Here is a 24,978-nt window from a genome sequence, read left to right on the forward strand (position 1 = left end):
TTGAACCCTTCAGAACGATTTAATGCAGCTAAAGGAGTCATACAACTGTTGCATACTTTCCTGTTATGAACTGGCCTACAGCTGTTGTAATTGGTCCTTGAGATCCTGCAGATTGGCAGTGGGTCAGAGTTGTGTCGTTTATCTTGTGTAATCAGAGGTCCTAATGCTAAATGTACCAGGTTGCTGTATCAAGAGGGCATCGATATTCATATTCAGGATGAAACAGATGTGCTGTGCTGTAAGGGGCCAATGAAGTCACTGATAGTTTTAAAGGTAATTATAAGAATTGAATCTCACAACCCATGTTCAGAACTGAACAAGCCAACTGAATGAGAGCTGAAATGTCTTTAAAAAACAAGTAAAGAGGTCCATTAGAGTTCTTTTTAAACACTTAAGAGCATCACATCCTGGATGACAAAAATTTTAAGATCCTCCTTGGGTGTGGTGTGTTTTGACTGACCCGATACTTCGACAATGTGTGTGTTTATACCATCTGTGGTTCTAGTATCAGGATTTTTTCACAATGTGACCAACCTGTGTGATATATACCCACCATGAACCCTTGATCAAACTCTATCAAGTTTACACTGTATGGGCTGGTGGACTTTCTGCAAATGCCTGATAACATTTCACTTGCAATGCTACCTATTTTGTCCTCTGATTACTTATTCTTGACATTCCAAATTTTTGGAAAAAATATTATTTACACACCAATCTGGGGTCTGAATGTGTACCACATTACATTCAAAACTGTTATTTTCTTCTGGGTTTTAAACCATTTCTGTCAGTAAGTCCCTTTGTGCTTTTGCTTACAAACACCAAATAAATACACCTCAGACAGCTGAAAAAGCTTTTTGAGGCACTTAAAACTCTTTGTCTTCACGTTGCTCTATGTAGAAGCCCTGTTCGAAAGAAAATGAAGGGGAAGAAAGGCACAAAAAATGTTCGAAGATAATCCTTGAAAGTGACTTAAAAAAATTATTTTGGAGGTTAAAAGAAGAGCAAAAAAATGATGGTCATTACCTCAGGAGAATTTCTGACTGCTCTGGAAACGTACAGAAAGTTCAGTAATATAGAGACTGAAACTGTGCATATAAGGGTTCACAAAAACACACGCTCAGCACAACTGAGAATCCACTAACACTGCTGTAATTTAAATGGTCAAATAGAGGTAATCAAAAAAGCATATCCACTCATAATCAGTTGGTAATTTCACCAATAAAGGCAATAGAAATCTTTGGGGATTTGACATTTTTGGTGAAAGATACAAAATATCTAGATTTCTTTATGAGAGCGCAAAGACAAAAACATCTGTTGTAATGGTTTTGTTTAGGTCATTTGGACAGTGTTATGTACTGTGTTGTGTCAACTTTGGTGCCAAATATAACGGAAAATGAAAGTTCAGAATGGATTATAATCAGAGGAGAACGTAGTTCTCTTACAGTGAGAACACACACCTTCTTATTTAAACTTCTTGCTTTTTTTCTCCTCAGTTACTTATCTTTTCCCTGGATGTTACATTTCCTTCTCCCATGTCAGACCCTTTTCTTGCTCCTGTGATTTTTCTCTTAGCTACCTCTATGACCACTACTTCTATCTGCCCATCATGTTTACATTTGCTTAATTTAGTCATTTGTCATTTTTTGTCCTCTCTTCAAAAAACACAATCTGCTGGATTTTTTTTAATCCCTTATTGTGAACCTCTCTCTTGTTAAAGCTGCACATTGACCACAAGGTCAACTTATTCTTAATTTGTCAAGGAACACTGGAGTTTACAAACCTATAATAGTCATTCACATGTAAATAGATCTATAGAAAAATCATGTACCAATGTATTTAAATATCACCTTTTTTTTTTCCTTTTTCCGATATATGCACAGACAAGAACACAACTTGAATTTATTACATTAATTGAGTTATCAGTAACCATAGTATCTCAGTGAAAATAATGCAATTTTGTTTATTAAAGACACAATGCCTAGATTCTCACATTTCTATTAGAGAGGCAACTTAGATAAAACTAAAATATATTTTGTCTCAATGCAGTACATACTCTTTGTTTTGTTTCTCAACTTTGTGATGGTTTTCTTTTATTTATTCTCTCTCTGTCCTTTTCCACAATTTTTTTCACTCTTCTCATTTTTTTAATAAAGATGAATTGTTTATTAACTTATTAAATATTTGTGTGGGTTGTTAAATTACCTGTGTATTAGTGACTTGTCATTCTTACTGTAATATCCAATGTATTTACAGTACATGTTATACATGTCTGAAAATATTATAACCATGATTATTTCTCTATCTGTTCCTTTTTGTTTTTGTCAACAGATGGCAGCCAGCCATCTCTCGCCCAGCCATCCCTGACATTGCAGAGTTTTCCTTACGGAGGCTGTGAGTCTGTGGAGCTCTCCTACCAGAGCGGTACGTGCACATAGATTCTGATTTGAAACTGAATTGAATTGATACAAACTGGATCTTTTTGCCTTGTAAAGTGCCTTAAGACAACAGTTGTTGTGACTCGGGGCTATGTAATAAAAACTAGACTGTTTTGAATTTAATTTATTTGATTGTGCCTCTTGACCACATGTAACTGGTAAGATTGGTGAGAAAAAAAAAAAAGATTCTTAACACTGAGCACAGTTTATCAGTGTGCATATTTTAAAAACTATGAGTTGTATCATGTATCATCATAAGTTGTAGCTTAGAGCTGGAAATTACATTACACCCAAGTTGAGTGTTTTTCCATTACAATTTGGAAAACAGTGGGATTTTCTTTTTGTTTTAGTCATTAATGTAGTTCTCTACATTTCATGTGTTTATACACTAAAGGAACATGTCCACAACTAGAGGTTGTGCATTTTAAGGTATGCCACTGTGTTCATTTAATATATATTTTCAGAAGTGCTAATTAATATTTTATGCGAACAATCTTCACAACACGTACATGTATATGAATGACATATTCATCCTGGAAAGTAAATCTGGAGCGTCTCAAAGATTCCCTGTCAGAATTCTGACTTCTGGGCCTTTGTGCTCTATCTGTCATCAGAGCACAAAGAAACACCATAAATCTACAAACAACGGAGCGACTTTCACCTGTTTACCTAGCTACATGTTAGAGGCGACTGTGGCTCAGAGAAAAGAGTAGTTGTCTTGCAATCTGAAAGCCCTGGGTTCGACTCCAGCTTCCTCCTGCCACACATTGATGTGCCCCTGGGCAAGGCACTTACCCTGACGTTGCCTACTAATTGATGTATCAGTATATGAATATGTGCATGTTAGTCAGACCATTTAGCTATTTGCCAAGAATTTGCTTTTGTAATATTTTTGAAGAATCTGCACTAGAAAAAACACTCATGCTTTGGTGTTTGATGTGCTTTTTGAAATTTGTGGGTTTTAAATTTTGGGTGATATCTAGAGTTTTTGAATTTCTGTTTGTTTACTTAATAATGACAGTAGAACATCCAATTTAGTGTTCTGGGCACTTAAGGCTAACATTAGAACCTTGTAAAGTTATATTTAAATCATAGACCTGAAGGAGGGTTCGCTTACTTTTTTCACTGTCTTACTGTATAGGATTATCAAAATTGATAATATTGTGTAATATATATTTTACAATGTTAAAATAACCCACATCATGTCCGTCTGATCTCGATAAATGGGACTAAGTAAGGTCAAATATCTTACAATTTAAAAAAAGTAGGGAAACTGGACCATTTAAGGAGAAGAAAGCTGGAGGGCCTTTCTTTTATATCTTAACAAAAAACAAAATAAGTAATCCAAAACAGGAGAAGTAGAAAGGATGCTTTTTGGGTATAGTTCCCAACACACTGAAAACATGAATAAACATGAGGTTCATATTGTAGCATTTTTCCTTACTTAACAAATAGCTGCTCGTCACCAAGTAAGCAAACCGAATAGGTTTTATTGATTGTCATTCTTTTTTAAATTTAATTTACCAAGAGCAAAACTCACTGAAGGCCAAAGGAGTTGATCCACAAGAACCGACCTAATGGGGAAATGTAATTTTTTTCTATTATCTGCAATGTTTTTTTGTGTGTTTTTTTTTTTTGTTTTTTATTTCTGACAGTTTATTTTACCCGTTTCTGTAAAAAAAATGCTTTTGTTCCCATAGGTCAGTTCCAGGCCGGCCAGTTTCAGCCAGCTATTCGAGTTGCAGATCTCCTCCAGCACATCACACAGATGAAATGTGGACAGGGATATGGTTTTAAGGAAGAATATGAGGTAAAGACACACACCAACACACACTATTTAAAAAAAGATAAACAGATTCACAAAATTAAAGGCTACTACTGGTGAGGTCAAAGGCTTGCATTTTTGGAAAGCTAAATATTGCTGTAATAAAATGCTTTCTAATGCTTTTGCTCTTAGAGTATATGAATGTGAATGGAAGTAAAACATCAAGGCAAAGATGTTTTTTTATGTTTTATGAAATATTAGCTAACCTCTTTGTTGAAGTAACATTATATTAATAATACCTTTTTTACTTCTTCCTTTGATTCTTAAATGTTGCAAAGTTTATTTTACATTGCGTCTCATGAAAAGCAAAATGTAATTAGCCCAAAAATAATAAATAAATAATAAATATGAACTAAAATATTATGTTAGTTTGATGAGCGCTAAGGAAGTTATAGCCAGGAAACTCGACATATTTTAACTTTCTTCCTTCAAACACAAAGTGGGACGAAACTCAAAGCTGAGATAGAGCTATACTCTTGTTCTGAGTTGTGAAGTTAAAGTCAAATTAAAATTCTTCTTTACTTATGCTTTATTTTTTTAGGGCATGAAATACTGATTCTGTCGAGTCTTTCAATTCTCAGTTGAATATGTTCAACGGAATATTGGTAAAATATTTTATAGGGGGCAACCATGATGAGGTAATGTAAGAAATAATCTTGACTTGACCCCTCAGTCTGTATACATTTCAGACCAATCTCAAAGCTTCCCTTTCTCTCAAAAATCTTAGAGTAAATTGTTTTTATTCAATTAAATATATTTTTGAATGAGAATGGAATGTGTGAAACTTTTCTGGTTTTAAACAATTACCTAGCACTGCATAAGCTTTAGTAGGGGTCTGTAATTATATTTTTCTAGCAAATGATGCTGGTCAGTTTGTGATCCTTGTACTTCTGGACCTTACTGCAGCTTTTAATAGTATTGACCACAGTATCCTCATATCGTGGTTGGAGCACTGGGTTGGGATTACTGGAGCAGCATTAGAGTGGTTCGCTCTTACCTGAGTGACAGATGCTTTCCTGATAATGCTGGTAATTGCTTTTCCATTTCAGCCCCTCTTACCTTTGGGGTTCCACAGGGCTCAATTCTCAGACCCCTTCTGTTTTCATTATACCTGCTTCATAGGTTCTATTCTGAGGAAACACTGTCTTTCTTTTCATTGTTATGCGGATGATTGCCAGATTTATCTTACATTAAAACCTGTTAACAGTTCAACCTCCATCCACCTGCTGTTGAGATGTCTGGATGACATTAAGGCCTGGATGGCTTACATTTTTTTAAGTTTTAGTGATGAAAAGACTGAAGTTATTGTATTCAGCCCCAGGTCTACTGCTGGCTCTCTTCCAGTGAACCTTGGCTCTCTTGAGCCATATCTTAAGCAGTCTGTAACAAACGTGGGGAAGATTTTAGACTCTGATTTTATATTTAATATGCAGATTAGCTCTGTTTTGATGAAAAGCTCCTTCCAGTTAAGGCAGATAGCTAAACTTAAGAAAAAAATGAGAAAAAAATGTCCATGTCTTCATTACAAGTTGTTATGTTGGGGCGAATCAGGTTTCCTCTTCCTGTCTCCATCTTGTCCAGAATGCTGTGGTCCAGCTCTTAACTGGAACATGTAGGTTGGAACACATTTCACCGGTTTTATTCTCCCTTTACCGGCTCCCTCTGAGTCACAGAATAGACTTGAATAGACCTGAATAGACAGAATAGACCTGTTGACCTACAAATGCCTAAATGGCCTTGCACCCGTAAATCTAGCTAAATTATTTCAACCTTATGTTCCTCCTCGAGCACTTAGATAATCTGATCAGCTGCTTCTGGTTGTCCCAAAAACTAGGTTGAAACTTGTAGGAGAACAAGTTTTTCAATTGTGGCTCCTAGCTCCTAAATCTGCCCTCCAACATTAGACAGTCTTCTTCACTTCCTGTTTTTAAATCTCTTTTAAAATCACATCTGTTTTCACTGACTTTAACCCGTGTGAGTTGTCTTAGTATATTATGGTAAGCTTGTTTTTTTAGGTATTTTCTGTGCTTATGTTTTTATTGTTCAGCACTTTGGTAATAACCTGTTGTTTTCAAATGTGCTTTATAAATAAATTTGATTTGATTTTGATTTGAAATAAGAACCTGCTGGGAAGTATAAAGACTAAAGGCTAATTTTATTTTTTCGTGGGGATTTCTACCTTTTCAGGATGAGTAAGGTCAGTAGGGTACCTCCAACACCACTCTTTTTATCAAAACCTCTGACACAAACACAGACAAGAATCAAAGCTTTAAAACAGATGTGGTGTTAAAACTCTCAGATGTAACAAAAGATTAACAAACTGTGAGTGCTGTGTGAATTTTCGTGTCTCTCCAGAATTTTCGTTAGAGATATAACTCTGTATTTTTGGGCCTTCAAAGACAAATTCAGAGCAAACATTCAACGAGAGTTAATAAGAATTTGGGTGTGTCTACTCCGCACTCTGAGGTGATTTGAAAGCAGTGAGACACACGTGGAGATTAATCTATGGGCATGGGCGTAGTTCAAATAATAAAAAAAAGATTTCACAGGATCAGAACCTAAATTGCATGATATCATCACACTCCATAGTAAACATTGTGAAAAAAATCTGAAAAATCCCAAAACTTACTGTGATTGCGTAAAGCTTGAAAAAAGTAACAGTTCAGTTTAGTAATCCCTTTTTGTGTTGTGCTTAAAATTTAAATAATGATCTCCTACCTTAAAGTATGGCATAGTTATAGAGCTCCAAATAGCGCCAGGCTTTTTCACTAGATACTCCAAATTGTTTCTCCAAATTCCTATTAATATTGGTAGGAAAAAACACATTTGTATATTGATGTAGTATATTGATAACAGAATGCAAAGCACAAAATTCATAATAATATGCCTTGGTAAGCCTGCTTAATAGAGACAGAATGGAGGAATATACAGGGGTTGGACAATGAAACTGAAACACCTGTCATTTTAGTGTGGGAGGTTTCATGGCTAAATTGGACCAGCCTGGTAGCCAGTCTTCATGGATTGCACATTGCACCAGTACGAGCAGAGTGTGAAGGTTCAATTAGCAGGGTAAGAGCACAGTTTTGCTCAAAATATTATAGGTGACATACCAGAGTTCAAAAGAGGACAAATTGTTGGTGTACGTCTTGCCGGCGCATCTGTGACCAAGACAGCAAGTCTTTGTGATGTATCAAGAGCCACGGTATCCAGGGTAATGTCAGCATACCACCAAGAAGGACGAACAACATCCTGTTCGTTAACTGTGGACGCAAGAGGAAGCTGTCTGAAAGGGATGTTCGGGTGCTAACCCGGATTGTATCCAAAAAACATAAAACCACGGCTGCCCAAATCACGGCAGAATTAAATGTGCACCTCAACTCTCCTGTTTCCACCAGAACTGTCCGTCGGAAGCTTCACAGGGTCAATATACACGGCCGGGCTGCTATAGCCAAACCTTTGGTCACTCATGCCAATGCCAAACGTCGGTTTCAATGGTGCAAGGAGCGCAAATCTTGGGCTGTGGACAATGTGAAACATGTATTGTTCTCTGATGAGTCCACCTTTACTGTTTTCCCCACATCCGGGAGAGTTACGGTGTGGAGAAGCCCCAAAGAAGCGTACCACCCAGACTGTTGCATGCCCAGAGTTAAGCATAGGGGTGGATCAGTGATGGTTTGGGCTGCCATATCAAGGCATTCCCTTGGCCCAATACTTGTGCTAGATGGGCGTGTCACTGCCAAGGACTACCGAACCATTCTTGAGTACCATGTGCATCCAATGGTTCAAACATTGTATCCTGAAGGCGGTGCCGTGTATCAGGATGACAATGCACCAATACACACAGCAAGACTGGTGAAAGATTGGTTTGATGAACATGAAAGTGAAGTTGAACATCTCCCATGGCCTGCACAGTCACCAGATCTAAATATTATTGAGCCACTTTGGGGTGTTTTGGAGGAGTGAGTCAGGAAACGTTTTCCTCTACCAGTATCACGTAGTGACCTGGCCACTATCCTGCAAGAAGAATGGCTTAAAATCCCTTTGACCACTATGCAGGACTTGTATATGTCATTCCCAAGACGAATTGACGCTGTATTGGCCGCAAAAGGAGGCCCTACACCATACTAAGAAATTATTGTGGTCTAAAACCAGGTGTTTCAGTTTCATTGTCCAACCCTGTAAATGCACTGAATAAATTGCAAAAGTTAAATAGAGGCGTCGTCTAGTTTTGTGCCACAAATTTGTCTGTTAAAAGAGCCTGTATACATTGTAGAAATAGAAGCCTTGTTGTTTTCCGTTGTGGTATTTGTTTTATCAGAAATCATTTAAGATTCAATCAATTATTTCAAACTAAAATTAAAAACTGATTTTTGTATCAGTAGCTTGGTAATCACATTCCTTTATTTTGCAAACAATTTGTAATAAGTCCTCTTGTACATTGTTGCTGTTCGATTAGCTTCTGTTTAAGTTTTAATGAAGGTAAGACATTTTAAAGCAAGATGTCATGTGAGACAATGGGTCATATTTATTATTATTACAATAACCACGTTGATGTGCTTGATGAGCTTGATTTTCTGTCTCCTGCATTATTTTTGTTCTGTTTGTTTCCTTCACTCACTTCAGTAACATCATCAAACTTATTGGTCTAATGCATCATTTATCATGTAACATTTTTCATATCAATCTTTTGTCTTATTTAACTGACTCACTCACTTTTCTTCTTTCACCTAATTAATTATTCACTTCACACCTCCCTCTAGCTGTGTCCTTAAACTCCTTTCTGATGTATTTGTGTCTGAAGATAAATGTTAGAAAAGGCACAGGGAATAGTCTGTTTTCACCTCCTTCAGCCTCCATTCTCAGAAGAATGAATATTTTCTATTACAGACTTTGCATGCGAGTTGAAAATTGTCCCTCTGTGATACTGCGACTTATATTTTCATTTGCTTCCTGTCATTTTGGTTCAAAACCACTGATACGTTTCAGGGGAGAGAAAATGTGATTTATTCTTGAGTGTGTGTGAATCTGTGTGTAAAGAGGACACACACACACAGAGAATGGGGCTTCTTTTTTTTTTTTTTTTTTACTTCCACTTGTTTCCAGCAGCAATTGATTTGACCCACATTAGAAGACTTTGGAAGTTGAACTTCATTACATTTTCTCCAACACATTGTCTGCTCTATTTGCTGAAAAAATACATAGGTTCAGGTTAATTTCTTCATCACTAAAGTTTTTGTGTGACAATTTAGCATCCACCACCACGGCTGCTATAAACAGCTTTAACTGAATCTTTTACAATTAGAGCGTTGTGTTGTGAATTTACAGGGGACTCATGCAGTATAAAACAACGAAGGAAACACTAGAAATATTTTTTTTCCAGTCTGTAGTCTCTGTTTTTATTTCAAAGCCATGCAAGTCAAAATCTCTAAACAAAAATGACTCAAACATTTGTTATTGACTTAACACTGGATGTTGCCACCATTATGCAAACTGTTTTCAAGATTTCAGAATAATATTTGCTAGCAAAACATACATTGTAAGACCTGTGTCGAATATTTGAATACACTTTCCCAAAATGATGAATAATCTGTAACAAAGCAAAGAAAAATAATCTGAAGGACTACAGTAGTCTGCTGGACTATCCCATTGGTATTTTATGTTTAGGGGAAAAATGTTGGGACTGTTGCTGAGTAAAAGCTCTAACTGCTGAGATCAGATGAGTCTCAACTGATCTTGGTTGCTCTGGTCCTGCATCTCAGGCGGATGTTTTCATAGAAACCAGAGAGATCATTGTCAACACCTTTCTGCTCAATGAGTCACTGTCTGTAGGTTTTTCCAGTTTTAGACCTACCTTATGCCACTTTTGTCATTTTTTTTAAATTAGTCATCTCAACAGTGTTAGAGTAGAAGGGCTTTAAAATCACAGAAGAGATCCCAAACTTCCTCAGCTCTCTGAGATGGTAGTCTCTCTACTAAAGCTGGATAAAATACTGAACTTGTAAGACATGCAGGCCTTTGTCTCCTAACCTCTTAAGCCCAACGGGCCCGATAGGCCACGCGCCTTTTTGCCAGTCTATAAAACTAGGTAAAACTCCACCAATACTTTTTTTTTCTTAAATATATCGCAAGAGGAGGCTTTAATCTTCACAAAACAATTCCCCAAATATGTTTTGCGCAAATACCTTTTAGTTTTACAGCAACTTAAACATAGGTGAGGACATTTTAATGTCCCTCAGACATTGCTGACTCTGTACACAATATGGTACAAAAAGCACCTTTCTCTTTGCAGCACCCCCACATGTCTCATATCATAACAAACTAGAGACACTCAACTTCTGGACACTCAGTCTTCTGGTTGCTGTCCGCCGGCTGCTAGCTTGCATGCTACTCCGTTATCTTTCAGTTATATTTGCAACTGTACATTTTGATGGTACACGGGGTAAATGTCATAACCGTACGCTTTGTCATATGCACTTTTTATTTCACCAGATTCCCTTTTATTTCCGTTTTTTGAGGTGAGAAACACATTTGGGAAAGTTTTGGCACCCTTTGCCAAACTGCCATTTCCGCCTGGCACATTGCCCTCTAAAACATTTGTGGAACATATATGGTTTAACTTATTCAGTCCAAATTTGCTGCGGTTATAGTGACGCACTGGAGAAATCAAAGAACACGATCCTCACAGTGCTGCTGGCTTTGTCCAGATGACAGTGGGTTTGTTGAAGCAGGTGTATGATGGCATCTTCAACTCCAACTCCACAGCGATAAGCAAACTGAAGAGGGACCTGATAGTTTAGTTTGCTTATTCAGGTGGGCTGACAGGAGTCTCTCTAGGACCTTCATGATGTGGCATGTCAGGGCAACTGGTCTATAGTCATTGAGAAGTGATGGGTGAGTTTTCTTTGGTACCTGAACAAGACAGGAGGTCTTCCATAACAATAGAACCTTCTTCTCTGGGCCAGGCTAAGGTTGGAGAGGTGCTGCAGAATCCCACAGAGCTGCTCTCCACAGGCGTTAAGGACTCTAGGACTGACACCATCTGGACCTGCAGCCTTATTCTGGTTCAGTCTTTGCAGGTGTTGCTTCACCGGACTTCTTGAGACACAGGTGGACGGTGGAGGCAAAGGAAGCATCATTAGCTTCTGATTTAGTTGAAGGCAAACATGTAGAAGCAGAAGGGTCCATGGTGAGGTGGAAGATAAAACATTTGAGGTGTGACAGGAAAGCTGTGGGTCAAAGGAGGGTGGGATGTCTGTTTGGCTGTGAGCAGGAGAGGAGAATGCTGAGCTCGTTTCTGAACTGAACCTATTGAAGAATGTGTTCAGTTTATTGGTTCTGTCCAGACATCCATCGATCCGATTTTCTTTCTGCTTGAAGCCTGTGATCTTCTACATCCCTGACCACACATCTCTAATATTGTTTTGCTGGAGTTGCTCTCCAGCTTCTTCTTGTACACCTCCTTGCTGTCTCTTATCTTGACTTTATGTCGCTTCTGTATACTCCTCAATAATTCTCTGTCTCCCTCTCTGAAGGCTTTTTTTTCTTGTTAAGCAGGTCCTTCAGGTCACTGGTGATCCAGGGTTTGGTACTGGGGAAGTATCTCACCATTCGGGTGGCAATGGTGTTACCCACACAGAAATTAATATAGTCGGTGACACACTCATGGCATTGATATCCTCTCCATGTGGCTTGCACAGTGCATCCCAGTCTGTAACCTCAAAGCAACCTTGCAGGGCTTCTTCAGCTTCCTGTGACCATTTTCTCACAGTTCTTTTTATTACAGGTTGCCTCTGAACATGGGGTGTATATTTCGAGCAGAGAAAAACAAGATTGTGATCTGATTTGTCTAGAGGAGGTCTTGCTTTAGAGATGTATGAGTCCGTGCTTCTTTTTTTTTTCCTTGTCATTTCTACCTCCATGTTCGTAACAACTGAAATAATCCCAAAGCAGTTTCTAATAAAGTTTATCTTATAAATATCAAGCAGAGCTTTAAACCATTAGCTGTAATGCTCTACTTGTGAAAGTAAATCTGTTGGGCTTTTTATTGGCACTCAGACAACAATTCTGAGCGCTACTCTGCCGGACAGAACACGGTTAAAAAAAAAAAAAAAAAGATGTATGAGTCCTTGACATTTGCAAAAAACAAATCCAACATTTTGTTTTCTCTGGTAGAGCAGCTAACAAACTGTTGAAATGTTGGAAGTGTAGCAGAGAGTGAAGCATGGCTAAAATAACCAGAAATTGCCACAAAAGCATTGGAATGTTGTGTCTGTATCTTAGTATTACCCAGCAACCTTGGATAGGCTGAGGGTAATGTGATTGTTGTCCTTTCCACGTGTGATGCTGTGTCACAGAAAATATGAGACACACATTGAGCTTCTGTTAGCATTTAACAGGAAGGTTCATTCTTCTCACAAGTGAACCAACTCAATATACAATACTTCATATCAAATACTTCAGGTATCATTTAGTAACTCCGATAGATAGCCCTTAGATTCAGTAAACCGCAAATAGCTATCATATCCCTTTAAACCAAACAGGAATTATTTGAACATGCTCCATTTCAGATTGTGAATTTTATTGCATGACAATATCTTTCACTTTTGGCTTTTGATTCTATAACTATATTACACAGTTTTAAATCAATACTTGCCTTGTCCCACAAATGCCTTGTGCCTTTTGCTCAGACCTTTTGTATTTTTAACTAAGACAAAATATGAATTTCTTTTAACTCTTTAATAGCTTTTACTATCAACAAATCAAATACACTTTAATATTTAAGAATTTTAGCTTTTAACTTTATCCATTGTTTAAACAGAATACCAGCAGTTTGTCTCTTAACAAAAAAAAACCAAAAAAAAAACTCTACTATAAAACCGAAAGGCGTAATGCTCCTTTAATGCTGTGTCTTTTTACTAAGCCACACACAGAGGCAGCCATTACTTGTTCACTAAATCACACAACAATATAGTGTCCCTAGTTTTGGCTATAAACCATAAAGAAATTTACATTTTACAACAAATGGAGACCAAAACAATGCTATTTAGTGTGAGAACCAAAAAGTTTCTCAGTTAGCTTAACACGTATGTTCAAAGTCCGCTAGCATTAGCATTAGTTAGCATACAGAAATATCTCCAAAATACTCATCTGAAACCACATAACGTGAGTAACAGGTTGACTCACCATTCAATGATCTCTTCAACTCTTAAAAGTCCACAAAACATTAAAATACATAGTTACTGAACTGTGACACAGAAAAGTTGAAACACACACGTTGAGCTTCTGTTAGCATTTAACAGGAAGGTTTATTTTTCTTCTATGTGCCCATAAACCTTCTCTATGCCACCAATGCGGCAAACGCCCCCCCTAGCGGCTGGATATGGAATAGTGCAGATCAACTGCAATAACACAAAAGGACGTATTACTGGAGAAATTAATGATAGAAAAAGAAAAAAAATTAAGTCGGGATGCCTATTTTCCCTCTATCCACTTAATTGGTCTTTTCATTCACTTATAACTACTTGTTTTCACCTCTACATTAGCAACAACTGAGCTGATGACATCACATGCAACGTTGGCAACAGCTAAAGGTGGAAAGTATACTATTGCAAAAATAACGCTGGTGAACTCTCTGGGTAAATAATATAGACGATAACGTACTGCTAACAGTTCAATATCTAGATGACACTTCACAGTAACATGTCTAGGATTACAGAAGTACTGCCAGTCCTCCTCCGTTACGTTTGCTGCTCCTCTTTAAATCTCTGTCTGCTCATATGGTCAGAAAGCCTGTCAGAGAGACGCTGGAGTCAGGGATATGATCCTGCTGACATGTCTCAGTAAAACACATAATACTGCATTCCTGATACTCTGCCTGGGTCCTTTGTAGGGCTTGGAATTCATCGAACTTGCTTCCCAATGATCTCACATTGCCCATCATGATCGATGGAAGAGATGGTTTGAATTTCCTTCATCTCTCTCTTCCCTTTGCACCTGCTCTGCATCCACGGTGCCTCCTCTTTAACTCATTAGGGATTTGGGGTTGTAGTTGATGTATAATTTGAGCATTTGAGATAGTAATTAGCTGCTCCTGGCTGTAAAAAAACAACCCCGTTGCCATGGTGATGCATAATAACAAACGTCCATTCAGAACTTTAGGAAGGACGAGAGGGTTGAAAACACACTACAGAAAAACTAGTACAAAGGACCATGCTCCGCTGAAAGAGTTTCAGCTCATGCTTAGGAAGAAACTCATTGCCTTCTGCAGAGCTGAATACAGTAGGACAGGAATGAATGAGTGGAAAGTTTTTACTGGAAGTTCTTTTGGTTTCACTAAGCAGCTCTTTGGACAAAAAGGAAGTTAATTCCTGACCAGCTTTATGGAACAAGTGATAAGTTCAGTGAATCGGGTTGAATGCCATTATTGTCATTGTAGGGTTAATGTGAAACTAGATTAATTATTTATCAAGGAACAACGGTTGTCTCCTCTCTTTTACACATGTTGAAAAAACATTCAGGAAGGCAAAGGATATAAAGGATATAAGGCAAAAGAAATAAAAGGCTATTCCCATGCACAGCAATACAGGCCGTTATGATGGGAATGGTCCTTGCTTTCCCTTCTCTGAGTTTCTGTGATCCCCCTATAGTTGGAACACACCCTCCGGCTACCCTTCTTATGAAAGTATTCTTTTTAAGTAAAAAAGTATCAGCAAAAATCCGTCCAGCTGCAGAGCATCCGACATTGGAGGGGTACAATTTTCCAAAAAATGTAAATTTTATCCACAACACGAGGAATTTGTGTTGTTGAAAAGAAATAATCAAAATAAAAAGTAACAGCCACTCCAACCTGCTGCCACCTTGAGCGGCGCAAATCTAGAAAGTTCTAATTTAGGTACCATTGGTCTCCTGGAGGTCAGTTTTGACCTGGTATCACTTTAAGAACTACTCCGTTTATCCTAAAACCTTTTTTTTTTTTTGGTCTGTTAACTGTTATTTATTGGGATTTTTTCAGATTCAGATGGAAAGAAATAGTTTTTTTTGTGACAGGCCGCTGGTAACAAATACCCTAAAGATCCTATTTAAAATAATTTTTTTCTTAACTTGTCTGTGCTGTATCAATGTGGCACTGGTTCATCCTTCAGGAACATTTTTGCACCTAAATGGTTCATCAGTCACTTTACTATGAACCTTGAGAAGAAAGTCAACCAAACAAGACTAAAAACATTCCTCTGAAAATAGTCAGAGTAATCTTTAAACTAAAAATCTTCAATAAATGTAACTTTTAGTCAAAAGCCTTAATCCATCCATTTTCTTCTTCTAAGCAGCCACAATTGACTTGCATCATTTAAAGTTTTAAGTAACGTTTTTTTTCTTCTGAACTTTAGGACATGAAACAGCAAGGCAATTGACTGTGATGTGAATAAATATCCATGAGGGGAAAAGATAAAAATGTCCTTCTGCCTCATAAAAGTGACCCACATCACAGCGCAGCAGCTGTCCTTCACTTATGTATTTGGTTTAGTTTCAGTCCTCAGTGCAGTGGATGTCTCAGTGTGTCTCTGTCTACAAACACACCCCATATGGCGTCCTTTTGTCCCCGTCTCTGTGTGCGCTGTGACCTACTGTGTTGAAAGCGATTAACCTCACTAACATTGACGGCAGCCACATTGTCAACATTTTACTCCCCAGTGGGAGTTCACCTCTTTCATTTCAAGTAAAATCCAACTCATTTTTAAATCTGGCACCTGAAGCAAGTCAAACAGCCATTAGGTTATTGTGATGTGTCCTTTGCATGAGCTGCTGCTTAAACTGTTTGGTACATTTCTTCTTTTTGCTCTTTTGTTTGTGTTGGGATTTTCAGTTCTCAACTTTTTACTTAGTGTTGGAAAAATGCACACAAAACAAATATGCCTAAATATGTGACTTGACTGGAAATACTTTACGTATTTTTGACAAAGTCATCTTCTTTTACTCACCAAGTCAATGTACTGTGAGCAAGCGGGACCTACCAAACTAGTAACTTAACAGCTATTAAGAGTAATGTTAATAGCAGCACAGCGCACTACACTAATGGCTGGAGGCGGAGTTTCAGCTGTCAATGGGTCAGTGGAAAGACAACAGGTACCGTACCAAGTAGAAACGAAACCGAGGACAGCAGCTTGGAGCGTGGACCACAATGTCTCTGACCTACATAGCTGCCCATCGCGCTGTTTCAAAAGTCAGACCCAAAAGGAATAAAATGTCTATGTCTACATAGTAAATGAGAAAATGCTTTGTAGTGCGGACAAAACGCTCTCTGAGTCCGGATTTGGACCTGGAGTTTGGGGTTTGGGCACCCCTGATTTACTGGCTTTGAGCTCGGTATCGGCCAATGTTAGTCAATTTTTGACATATTGGTATCGGTCCAATAAGTAAAACTGGGCTGATATTAATAACTGATATTTATTTCCATCTTGTTGTCATTTGTGTTTCAGGAGGGGGAGGGGAAGGGGTTGGTCATGTGGTGTTTGTTTGGTCATGTGACATGATGCAGTGCAGGATTGTGGTGTTTTTACCTGAATCTGAGAAACAATGTCAAGGGTGTGGTTGTTTTTTACAGCTTCGAAAGTGTAGGGAAATATATTTATAATATTGGTAAATATCAGTAGCTAAGATGGCCTAAAGATAGAATTCCAATTGCTGTCACTATAAAGGCTAGTGTGAATTGATTGAAAATATTAATAAGTACAGAAAGTGGCATGGCTTAAGTATGAAGCATCACAACACTGTCCTTTTTGGTTAAATATGCACACATGCTTAAAAACACACATGTAGGCCTTAAATCTAACAAGTAAAACCACATGTTCGGCACACCCCACTATTTTTATATGGGCATAAAAATAATTGTACAGTTATTAACAGAGGACTGACTCATGCTGCTTTTTACACACAAAAAATACTAAATCTCAATCCAATGTGCCAGAATCAGTTTTCTGCTTGACTAAGCAAGATGTTTAGGTGTCTATTTTTCTGTCTCACTGCATTTGTTGTGTGTGGATGTAGGTCAGATCACTGTCTGAAAGTAAAAGCTGTTGTCTGGCCTTCCTAAGCCCTTAATGGACTCAAAAACAGGACTGTTCACTTGTGCCTACTGGGAGAGTTTGAGCATATGAATGACCTGAGTGTGTTGGAGGAGATGTTCTAAAATAGTTTAGCTTCCATATGGCAGCCTTTGAGAGTTGAGCTTTAGTTGCTCCACAGATGCTTACAAAGGACGTTATTGTCAGATATTCTTGCTCTTAAATATATTCACAAAAAATAATAAATGTATAAATAATCACACATATATTAAAATGCCTATTAGTATAATAGTGTGCTCAGAAAGGTGCATGATGAAGAATGCATGAAGCAGAAACACGCAGTAGAGCGCAGTTATGCACATTATGACCTTGTTATGTTTGAAAGGCTTGCCACACAGGCTAGCACCACAGCAGGGAGCACGGACAATCTGTCTTTCTCCTCTAACAAAAGACTGGGTGGATATCCTCCCTTCTTTTTTGTAATTTCTTTCATTTTCAAAAGACAGTAATGTGAGTTTTTTTTTTTTTTTTTTTGCTAACTGCTGTTAGGTTTTCAGCAAAGAGCAGAGGCCTCAGCAGATTACCTCTACCCAATCTGGAAAACGGGTGGTGTTTTCTTTAGAGTTCACTAATATTTAAGAAGTTGTCTGCCTTCTCTGAACTATTCATATTTTACCTTTGAATATCATGTTTTGGAAAGATCTGTCAAACTGCAATTCTAGCGAATGTTTAAGCCCTACCTTTGGTGCCTCAAGTACCAAAGTGTGTATCTTCATTCATATTCATGCTATAGTTTCAACTCATCCCAGCCAATTTGTCATTGTACTAGCCTTGTGTCTCCAACCATATCTGCATGCATATTACTGTGTGCTCATTCTCATTTTCTGACAGCTTCTGTGTGTGCACTTATGAGCCCATATATGTCTACATGTGTCTCTGCAGGCTCTGGCGGAGGGACAGACAGCTCCATGGGAGACAGCCAAGAAGGACGAGAATCGCAACAAGAACCGCTATGGCAACATCATCGCATGTGAGTACTGCACCGACTTTGTTGAAAATTTGTGTAGTGATCTCTTCTGACTCTTATAATGTTTTTTTTTGTTTTGGCGACACTTCTAAATTATGTTTTCCAGGTTTCATTGTGTTTTAGACCAGATGGGTTTGGTTTAATATGGTTTCTTTACATTAGCGGTTAATGTTGCTATTTGTTTAATCATTAATAATGATGATTGATGTTATTAATTTGGCGTAGAGTCACTTGGATTGTGTTTACAACTACGCAAATAATGACACATAAAATATCTTTATGAACTGTTTCTCCTGTCTGTTTTGGGATTCTGTGTTTTATTTATTTTCCATATGTAATAGAAACACTTATTACGTACTTATGTACTTCTCTTTTGTGACGATTTCAGTTTGACTGTGATCAATACTTTTTTGTCACTTGTTAAAAAAATTAGATCACAGACAAAATGGCACAAATGTCAACAAGAAGGACCATTTTAATTACAGGGACCAGTTTTTTGCTGACACTACTAAAAATAATCGAATAACAAAATGGTAGTTTTTCATTTTCCAGGAACTCTTTGAATGTAATTTTGTGGAAGAAGAGTGCAAAGCATTTGAAATTTGTTAAACGTTTTCAAGATTTAATGAGACATATCAATTTAAAATAGTATGTATCTTATATATTTTTTTCAAATTGTCACATCTATGTACAGTTGTAAAGGTGGAGCTGAGGTGAAAGGTGAAGACCTTTGTTCAACCCCACCTATGGTCATGAGACAATGGTTCATGACCCACAGAGAGTGAGATCACGCATAAATGTTGCTTAAGCTACTTTCCTCTAGAGTGTGATTAGGATTCGCCTGAAGCATAGGCTATGGAGCTCCATCTCTTGGACTTTGTAAGAATGACTGCTGCTCTTCACCTGTTAAGGCTATTTGGGCATCTAATCAGAATGACTCCTGATCTCCATCATTTGGGAGTTTTTCATGACTGTCCCACTGGGAGGAGCAGGGATGGATCCTGTTCTAATTACAGGGAACATATTTTTGTTCTGGTTTGCAATGGTTTAGGAGAATCTGGATCTGTTGCCTCTGTGATACATTTCGGTAGAACCATTTTTTTCTTACAGATTATAGAACTGACTCAATTGGATAAGGGGAGTAGCTCCTTCATTAGAGCAGAAATTTATAAAATGTAAAGCAATAACAACCTTTGTATAACAACTGTTAGAATTATGAATCTGAGAATATTATTTAATATTTAATATTAATATTTTAATATTTTGTCAAATAATATTTCGGTCTGTTAAGGGTTGTCCTGTGAATACCAGCCCAGTAAGGCGATGGTATTAGGACAAAATAGAAAGGTGTGAGACGAGCTGTGACATTATTGAACAGCAAAACTCTGCACATATATGGAATGAATTAACACAATTTCTTAAAATACAAGAATTTATTAACAAAAATAAGTCAACTCAAAGTCAAACATATTTCAATCAACAAACTCTTTACTATGCTAAAACAATCCAACTAAACTACCAAGCAGAGTTAAAGAATAGGGAAGATTAATGGGCTATGTACAATATAAACAATTTGATTAAAGATGATTGGAAATCATGATCAAAAGAGTGATGCAACATTACCATGCAATGTTTATGTTTGAGAACCAAGGATTATCTTGAAGAATCTGGAAATGAAGTTAAGTTAGTCTTGGAACCAACTTATGAAATAATTGGCAACATTTAGACAACCCTTCACAATGCAAGATCAGATAAAATATTTTAATAAAATAATGTTTTAAATAATGATCTGCTGAATAAAACCAACCTTCTGGATGACCATTTCTCAACGGTGTCTCATTAGCTGCCTTTATTTATTGAAATAATATTTGAAGAAATATTATTATTATTATTATTATTAATGAAAGGGTTAAAATGCATAAGCGTGGACGGCGCGTTATGATCAATGTTCTATTTAAAATCACCCTTTAAATAAAGTTTGTCTTAACTTTAAACACATGCAAAGTACACAAAACAGGGCAGATAGCCTGCTAGCACTAAGGTAGCAGAGTTTCACACAAACAAAACTTCATAAAATGAAAAACGTTTAGATCATTTCATCTTAACTGTTAATATGCCCAAACCTAACCTCTGTACTGTGGTGAGGAATGTTGTCCAATAGACGATTAAGTTTGAAGACTTTATGTCTGTTTGCCAGCAAAGAGACATCAGCGCGCTGGGCCTCCCCTGACCGGTCCCATTAGAGGCCATGTGGAAAGAGGTCGGATGTAGCAACAGCTGTGCTTTTATTTAGGTAGCGGTGTCACAGGAAGTCCGCAGTTATCCCGTTTCCTGGCTGTGCCGGAAGAAGGTTAATGCACTTTATTTTGAAAGTTCCAGAAAAGTCCGTACCAGAGTTTAATGTTGAAATCCATGGCTGTGGGTCCCAACACAACCTAAGCAAGCAGAGCCTGTTGATTTTCTGTTTGGGTTTCTACGTGCATATTTCACATGACCCATTTTTGCTTGTCATCTAATTAAAGGTTTTTGGGTTCAGGTTCTCCAATATATGCAACACCAGTATTCTGAGCAACAAATTGATGCCAAACTAAACTGCAACACTACTTAGTGGAAGCAACTTTAAACTGATTGGGTTCCTCTCCATTCAAGGTCAAAATCTGCTATAACTGTCCCACAGTCTTATATGGGACCAACACTGAAACATTGTTGGCTTACAGGGTTTTTCCGTTATTCACACAATGAACACATAGACACATTTTTATTGTATTTTGTTGGATAAATTAGTCACTGGGCAAACTTATCTACAATCAAGTTAACATTTCAAGTTTTGTGTATGCAAGAGAGAATTGAAATTGCTAATTAGAAAAGAAGATTTTCTGGCTTTGCTGCCCACCTCCTATTTTAATGCAGTTTTAAAGACCACTGAGACTTGGGTTTTAAACTTGTGTAAGTCTAATACAGGAAACCTTGTAAGAAATTGCTTTCAGTTTGCAGAGGGATTTTCTTTCAATGATGCCTGATGATCAAAGGCTGCAGCTTCTATTTTATTCAGAGACTTTTGTCAAAATGAGCCTTCATTTTGGTGCAAAGATGGACTGTAGTAATGATATTCAGAGCAAGGGACTGCATGTAGGATTAGGGTGTGTGCGTGGTTGTTAGTGTAAATTACTATTGGAATATAACAGTGTCTAATATCAGTCATTTTCCTTGCACCAGCGATGTCCGTTTGATTGAATGTTCAGTTGTCGTGTGCCTGTTATCTTGCATAAGGCTACCTCATGTCTCTATTAGATTGGACCTACAGACACAGATTTTTGATTTGAGTTTTAAAATGTTTTATGGTTTACTTGTTTGCTCATGTGAACCAAATGCACACATATGACAATCATTATCCATATGAGTAACATGTTAGGCCTCATATTTTATGGTTAGTGTGTATTAGTGTGAACGAGCCTGGGACTGTGTACATATTTCATTAGGAGGGTTTAGATGTCATGGCAAAGACACTGCACCAACCTGAAGGCTTTAATATGAAACTTAGTGCTGGAAAGAAATAGCCTGTCAAAGACTTGATAGCCAACAGGAATTATGATAAATTTGCTATTAGTACAAATCCTTTAATTACAAGGGGCTAGTAATGGAAACTGTCCATCTTGCTTGCTGTGATTGTACAAAGGCTAATTTTCTTGAGAAAATGTTTTAAAAGGCCCTCAGGGAAATGACTTTGTGCCATGTCTTTATTAGAACATGGAAATGTGGTGACACAGCCGGATTGACTGTCTCTAGCTAAGAGTCTCAGTATGGATAGAAGCGTTTTTCCCTTTTGCAAGGCTGAAATCAACTCACTCTCTGGAATTAAGCTTTAAGAAGTAAAATGTAACATTTTCATATGAAAAGTGAATGAAAAATTATTCATATTTCGTCTCATGAAAGCATAAGTGGCCTCTTTTTGTTTTTAAGTTTAAGTTAATCAGAGGAGGACAGCTTGTGTATCCATGTACAGGCTGCAGCACAAAGTGTTGCTGCAAACAGCTTTGGATGGAGCTATAGGACTTGTTTAATGTATAGCTGTCTGAAGTGTCAACTGGCTTATTTTTGATCAGAAACCAATTTTTACCTATCATATTTATAGTTTAGCTGCTCGCTAGCTGGGATATAAAAGTCCACATAAACAGCTTGTTACACTGTCGAGTTCTTTAGATCTAAAAAGCATCTTCATTTTCTGTTAAAACAGTCTTTGTCTGAGACCATGGACTCTGACACTTTGGTATGAATACACGCAGCGTTACAGCTCCACCGCTTAGAAACCACAGTGAAAAGAGGCATCTGTTTTGCTCAGATTTACATTCAAACACTGACTTCTATCATATAGGCTCTGATGCTTGATATCCAAGTCAGCGTAAAAAAAGCTACCAAAGCACATGCTCCCTAGTGTTCAACTTATACTGTAGGTCTCTGGTTTAACTGTATTTCAGTAGTTATAGAGATGGTGCTGTTTCATCAGCTATTCATTAAAAATAAAGAAAAAAGAAGTTTGGGTATTCTGGGATCTTAGCAGCCAACTGCAAAAGCACCTTGTGGACCCGCAAGGACCAGTACTTGTACTCGTCGTCTTCTGCTTTATCCGGGACCGGGTCGCGGAGGCAGCAGACTCAGCAGAGACGCCCAGACGTCCCTCTCCCCAGACACCTCCTCACGCTCCTCCAGGGGGAGCCCAAGGTGTTCCCAGGCCAGCCAAGAGACATAGTCCCTCCAGCGTGTCCTGGGCCGTCCCCTGGGCCTCCTTCCGGTGGGACGTGCCTGGAACACCTACCGAGGAAGGCGTCCAGGAGGCATCCGGTATAGATGCCCGAGCAACCTCAACTGGCTCCTCTTGATGTGGAGGAGTAGCGGCTCTACTCCGAGCCCCTCCCAGGGGCCGAAAGCTTCACTTTTTGGCTCAGCTCTCTCTTCACCACAACGGACCGGCACAGCGCCCCCATTACTGTGGCAGCCGTACCGATCCGTCTGTCGATCTCCCGTTCCATTCTTCCCTCACTCGTGAACAAGACCCCGAGATACTTAAACTCCTCCACTTGAGGCAGGAACTCCCCTCCAACCTGAGGAGGACAAGCCACCCTTTTCCGGTCGAGAACCATGGCCTCGGACTTGGAGGAGCTGATCTTCATCCCAGCCGCTTCACACTCGGCTGCGAACCGCCCCACCGCATGCTGTAGGTCTTGGCTAGAGGGGGCCAGCAGGACCCCGTCATCTGCAAAAAGAAGAGACGAAATCCCAGGAACAGGTCCAACTTAGTGCTGGCAATGTGAACCAAACTCTTGCTCCGCTTGTACAGAGATCGGATGGCCCCTAGTAAAGGGCCCCCGATTCCATACTCCTGGAGCACCCCCCACAGGGCATCACGAGGGACACAGTTGAATGCTTTCTCCAGGTCCATAAAACACACGTGGACCGGTTGGGCAAACTCCCATGAACCCTCGAGTACCCTGTAGAGGGTATAGAGCTGGTCCAGTGTTCCACGGCCGGGACGAAAACCACACTGCTCCTCCTGAAGCCGGTGTTCGACTATCGGCCAGACTCTCCTGTCCAATACCCTGGTGTAGGCCTTACCAGGGAGGCTGAGGAGTGTGATCCCTCTGTAGTTGGAACACACCCTCCGGTCACCCTTCTTATGTAGGGGGACCACCACCCCAGTCTGCCAATCCAAAGGCACTGTCCCCGTCCGCCACGCAATGTTGAAGAGGCGTGTCAACCATGACAGCCCCACTACATCCAAAGACTTGAGGTACTCAGAGCGGATCTCATCCAACCCCGAAGCCCTGCCACCGCGGAGCTTTTTAACCACTTCAGCCTGGGTGATGAAAGAGTCCAACCCCGAGTCCCCAGCCTGTTTCCACCAGGGAATGCGTGATGGCAGGATTGAGGAGATCCTCGAAGTATTCATTCCACCGGCCAATAATGTCCCCAGTCGAGGTCAGCAGCTCCCCACCCCCACTGAAAACAGTGTTGGCGAAGCACTGCTTCCCCCTCCTGAGGCGCCGGACGGTTTGCCAGAATCGCTTCGGGGCCAACCGGTAGTCCTTTTCCATGGCCTCACCGAACTCCTCCCAGGTCCGAGTTTTTCCCTCTGCCACCGCCCGGGCCACGGCACGCTTGGCCCCACGGAGGCCACCTCAGGAGTCCCACAAGCCAACCACAGCCAATAGGACTCCTTCTTCAGCTTGACAGCGTCCCTTTCTGCCGGTGTCCACCACCGGGTTCGGGGATTGCCGCCGCGACAGGCACCGCAGACCTTACGGCCGCAGCTACGGGCAGCAGCATCGACAATAGATGCGGAGAACATGGTCCACTCGGACTCTATGTCTCCAACATCCCTCGGAATCTGGTCAAAGCTCTCCCGGAGGTGAGAGTTGAATACATCCCTGGCCAAGGGGTCTGCCAGACGTTCCCAGCAGACCCTCACTATGCGCTTGGGCCTGCCAAGTCTGTCCGGCTTTCTCCTCCTCCAGCGGATCCAACTCACCACCAGGTGGTGATCAGTGGACAGCTCAGCCCCTCTCTTCACCCGAGTGTCCAAAACATGCGGCCGAAGGTCTGATGATATGGCAACAAAGTCGATCATTGACCCATTGG

General features: G+C 39.3%; 1 protein-coding gene across 12 annotated transcripts in view; it reads left to right on the plus strand.

Moving 5' to 3' along the window:
- Positions 1 to 24,978, plus strand: part of ptprt (protein tyrosine phosphatase receptor type T) — a 444,335-nt gene that overhangs the window by 347,683 nt on the left and 71,674 nt on the right. For all 12 annotated transcript variants that reach the window (XM_047347294.1, XM_047347295.1, XM_047347298.1 and 9 more), the window contains 3 exons: positions 2,329 to 2,421; positions 4,136 to 4,245; positions 18,261 to 18,348. In XM_047347294.1, the coding sequence (XP_047203250.1) occupies positions 2,329 to 2,421; positions 4,136 to 4,245; positions 18,261 to 18,348 (291 nt within the window). The remainder of the gene's footprint in view (positions 1 to 2,328; positions 2,422 to 4,135; positions 4,246 to 18,260; positions 18,349 to 24,978) is intronic.

This window comes from Girardinichthys multiradiatus, chromosome 20 (genome assembly GCF_021462225.1).
Source record: "Girardinichthys multiradiatus isolate DD_20200921_A chromosome 20, DD_fGirMul_XY1, whole genome shotgun sequence".
In the NCBI taxonomy this organism is placed as follows: domain Eukaryota; kingdom Metazoa; phylum Chordata; class Actinopteri; order Cyprinodontiformes; family Goodeidae; genus Girardinichthys; species Girardinichthys multiradiatus.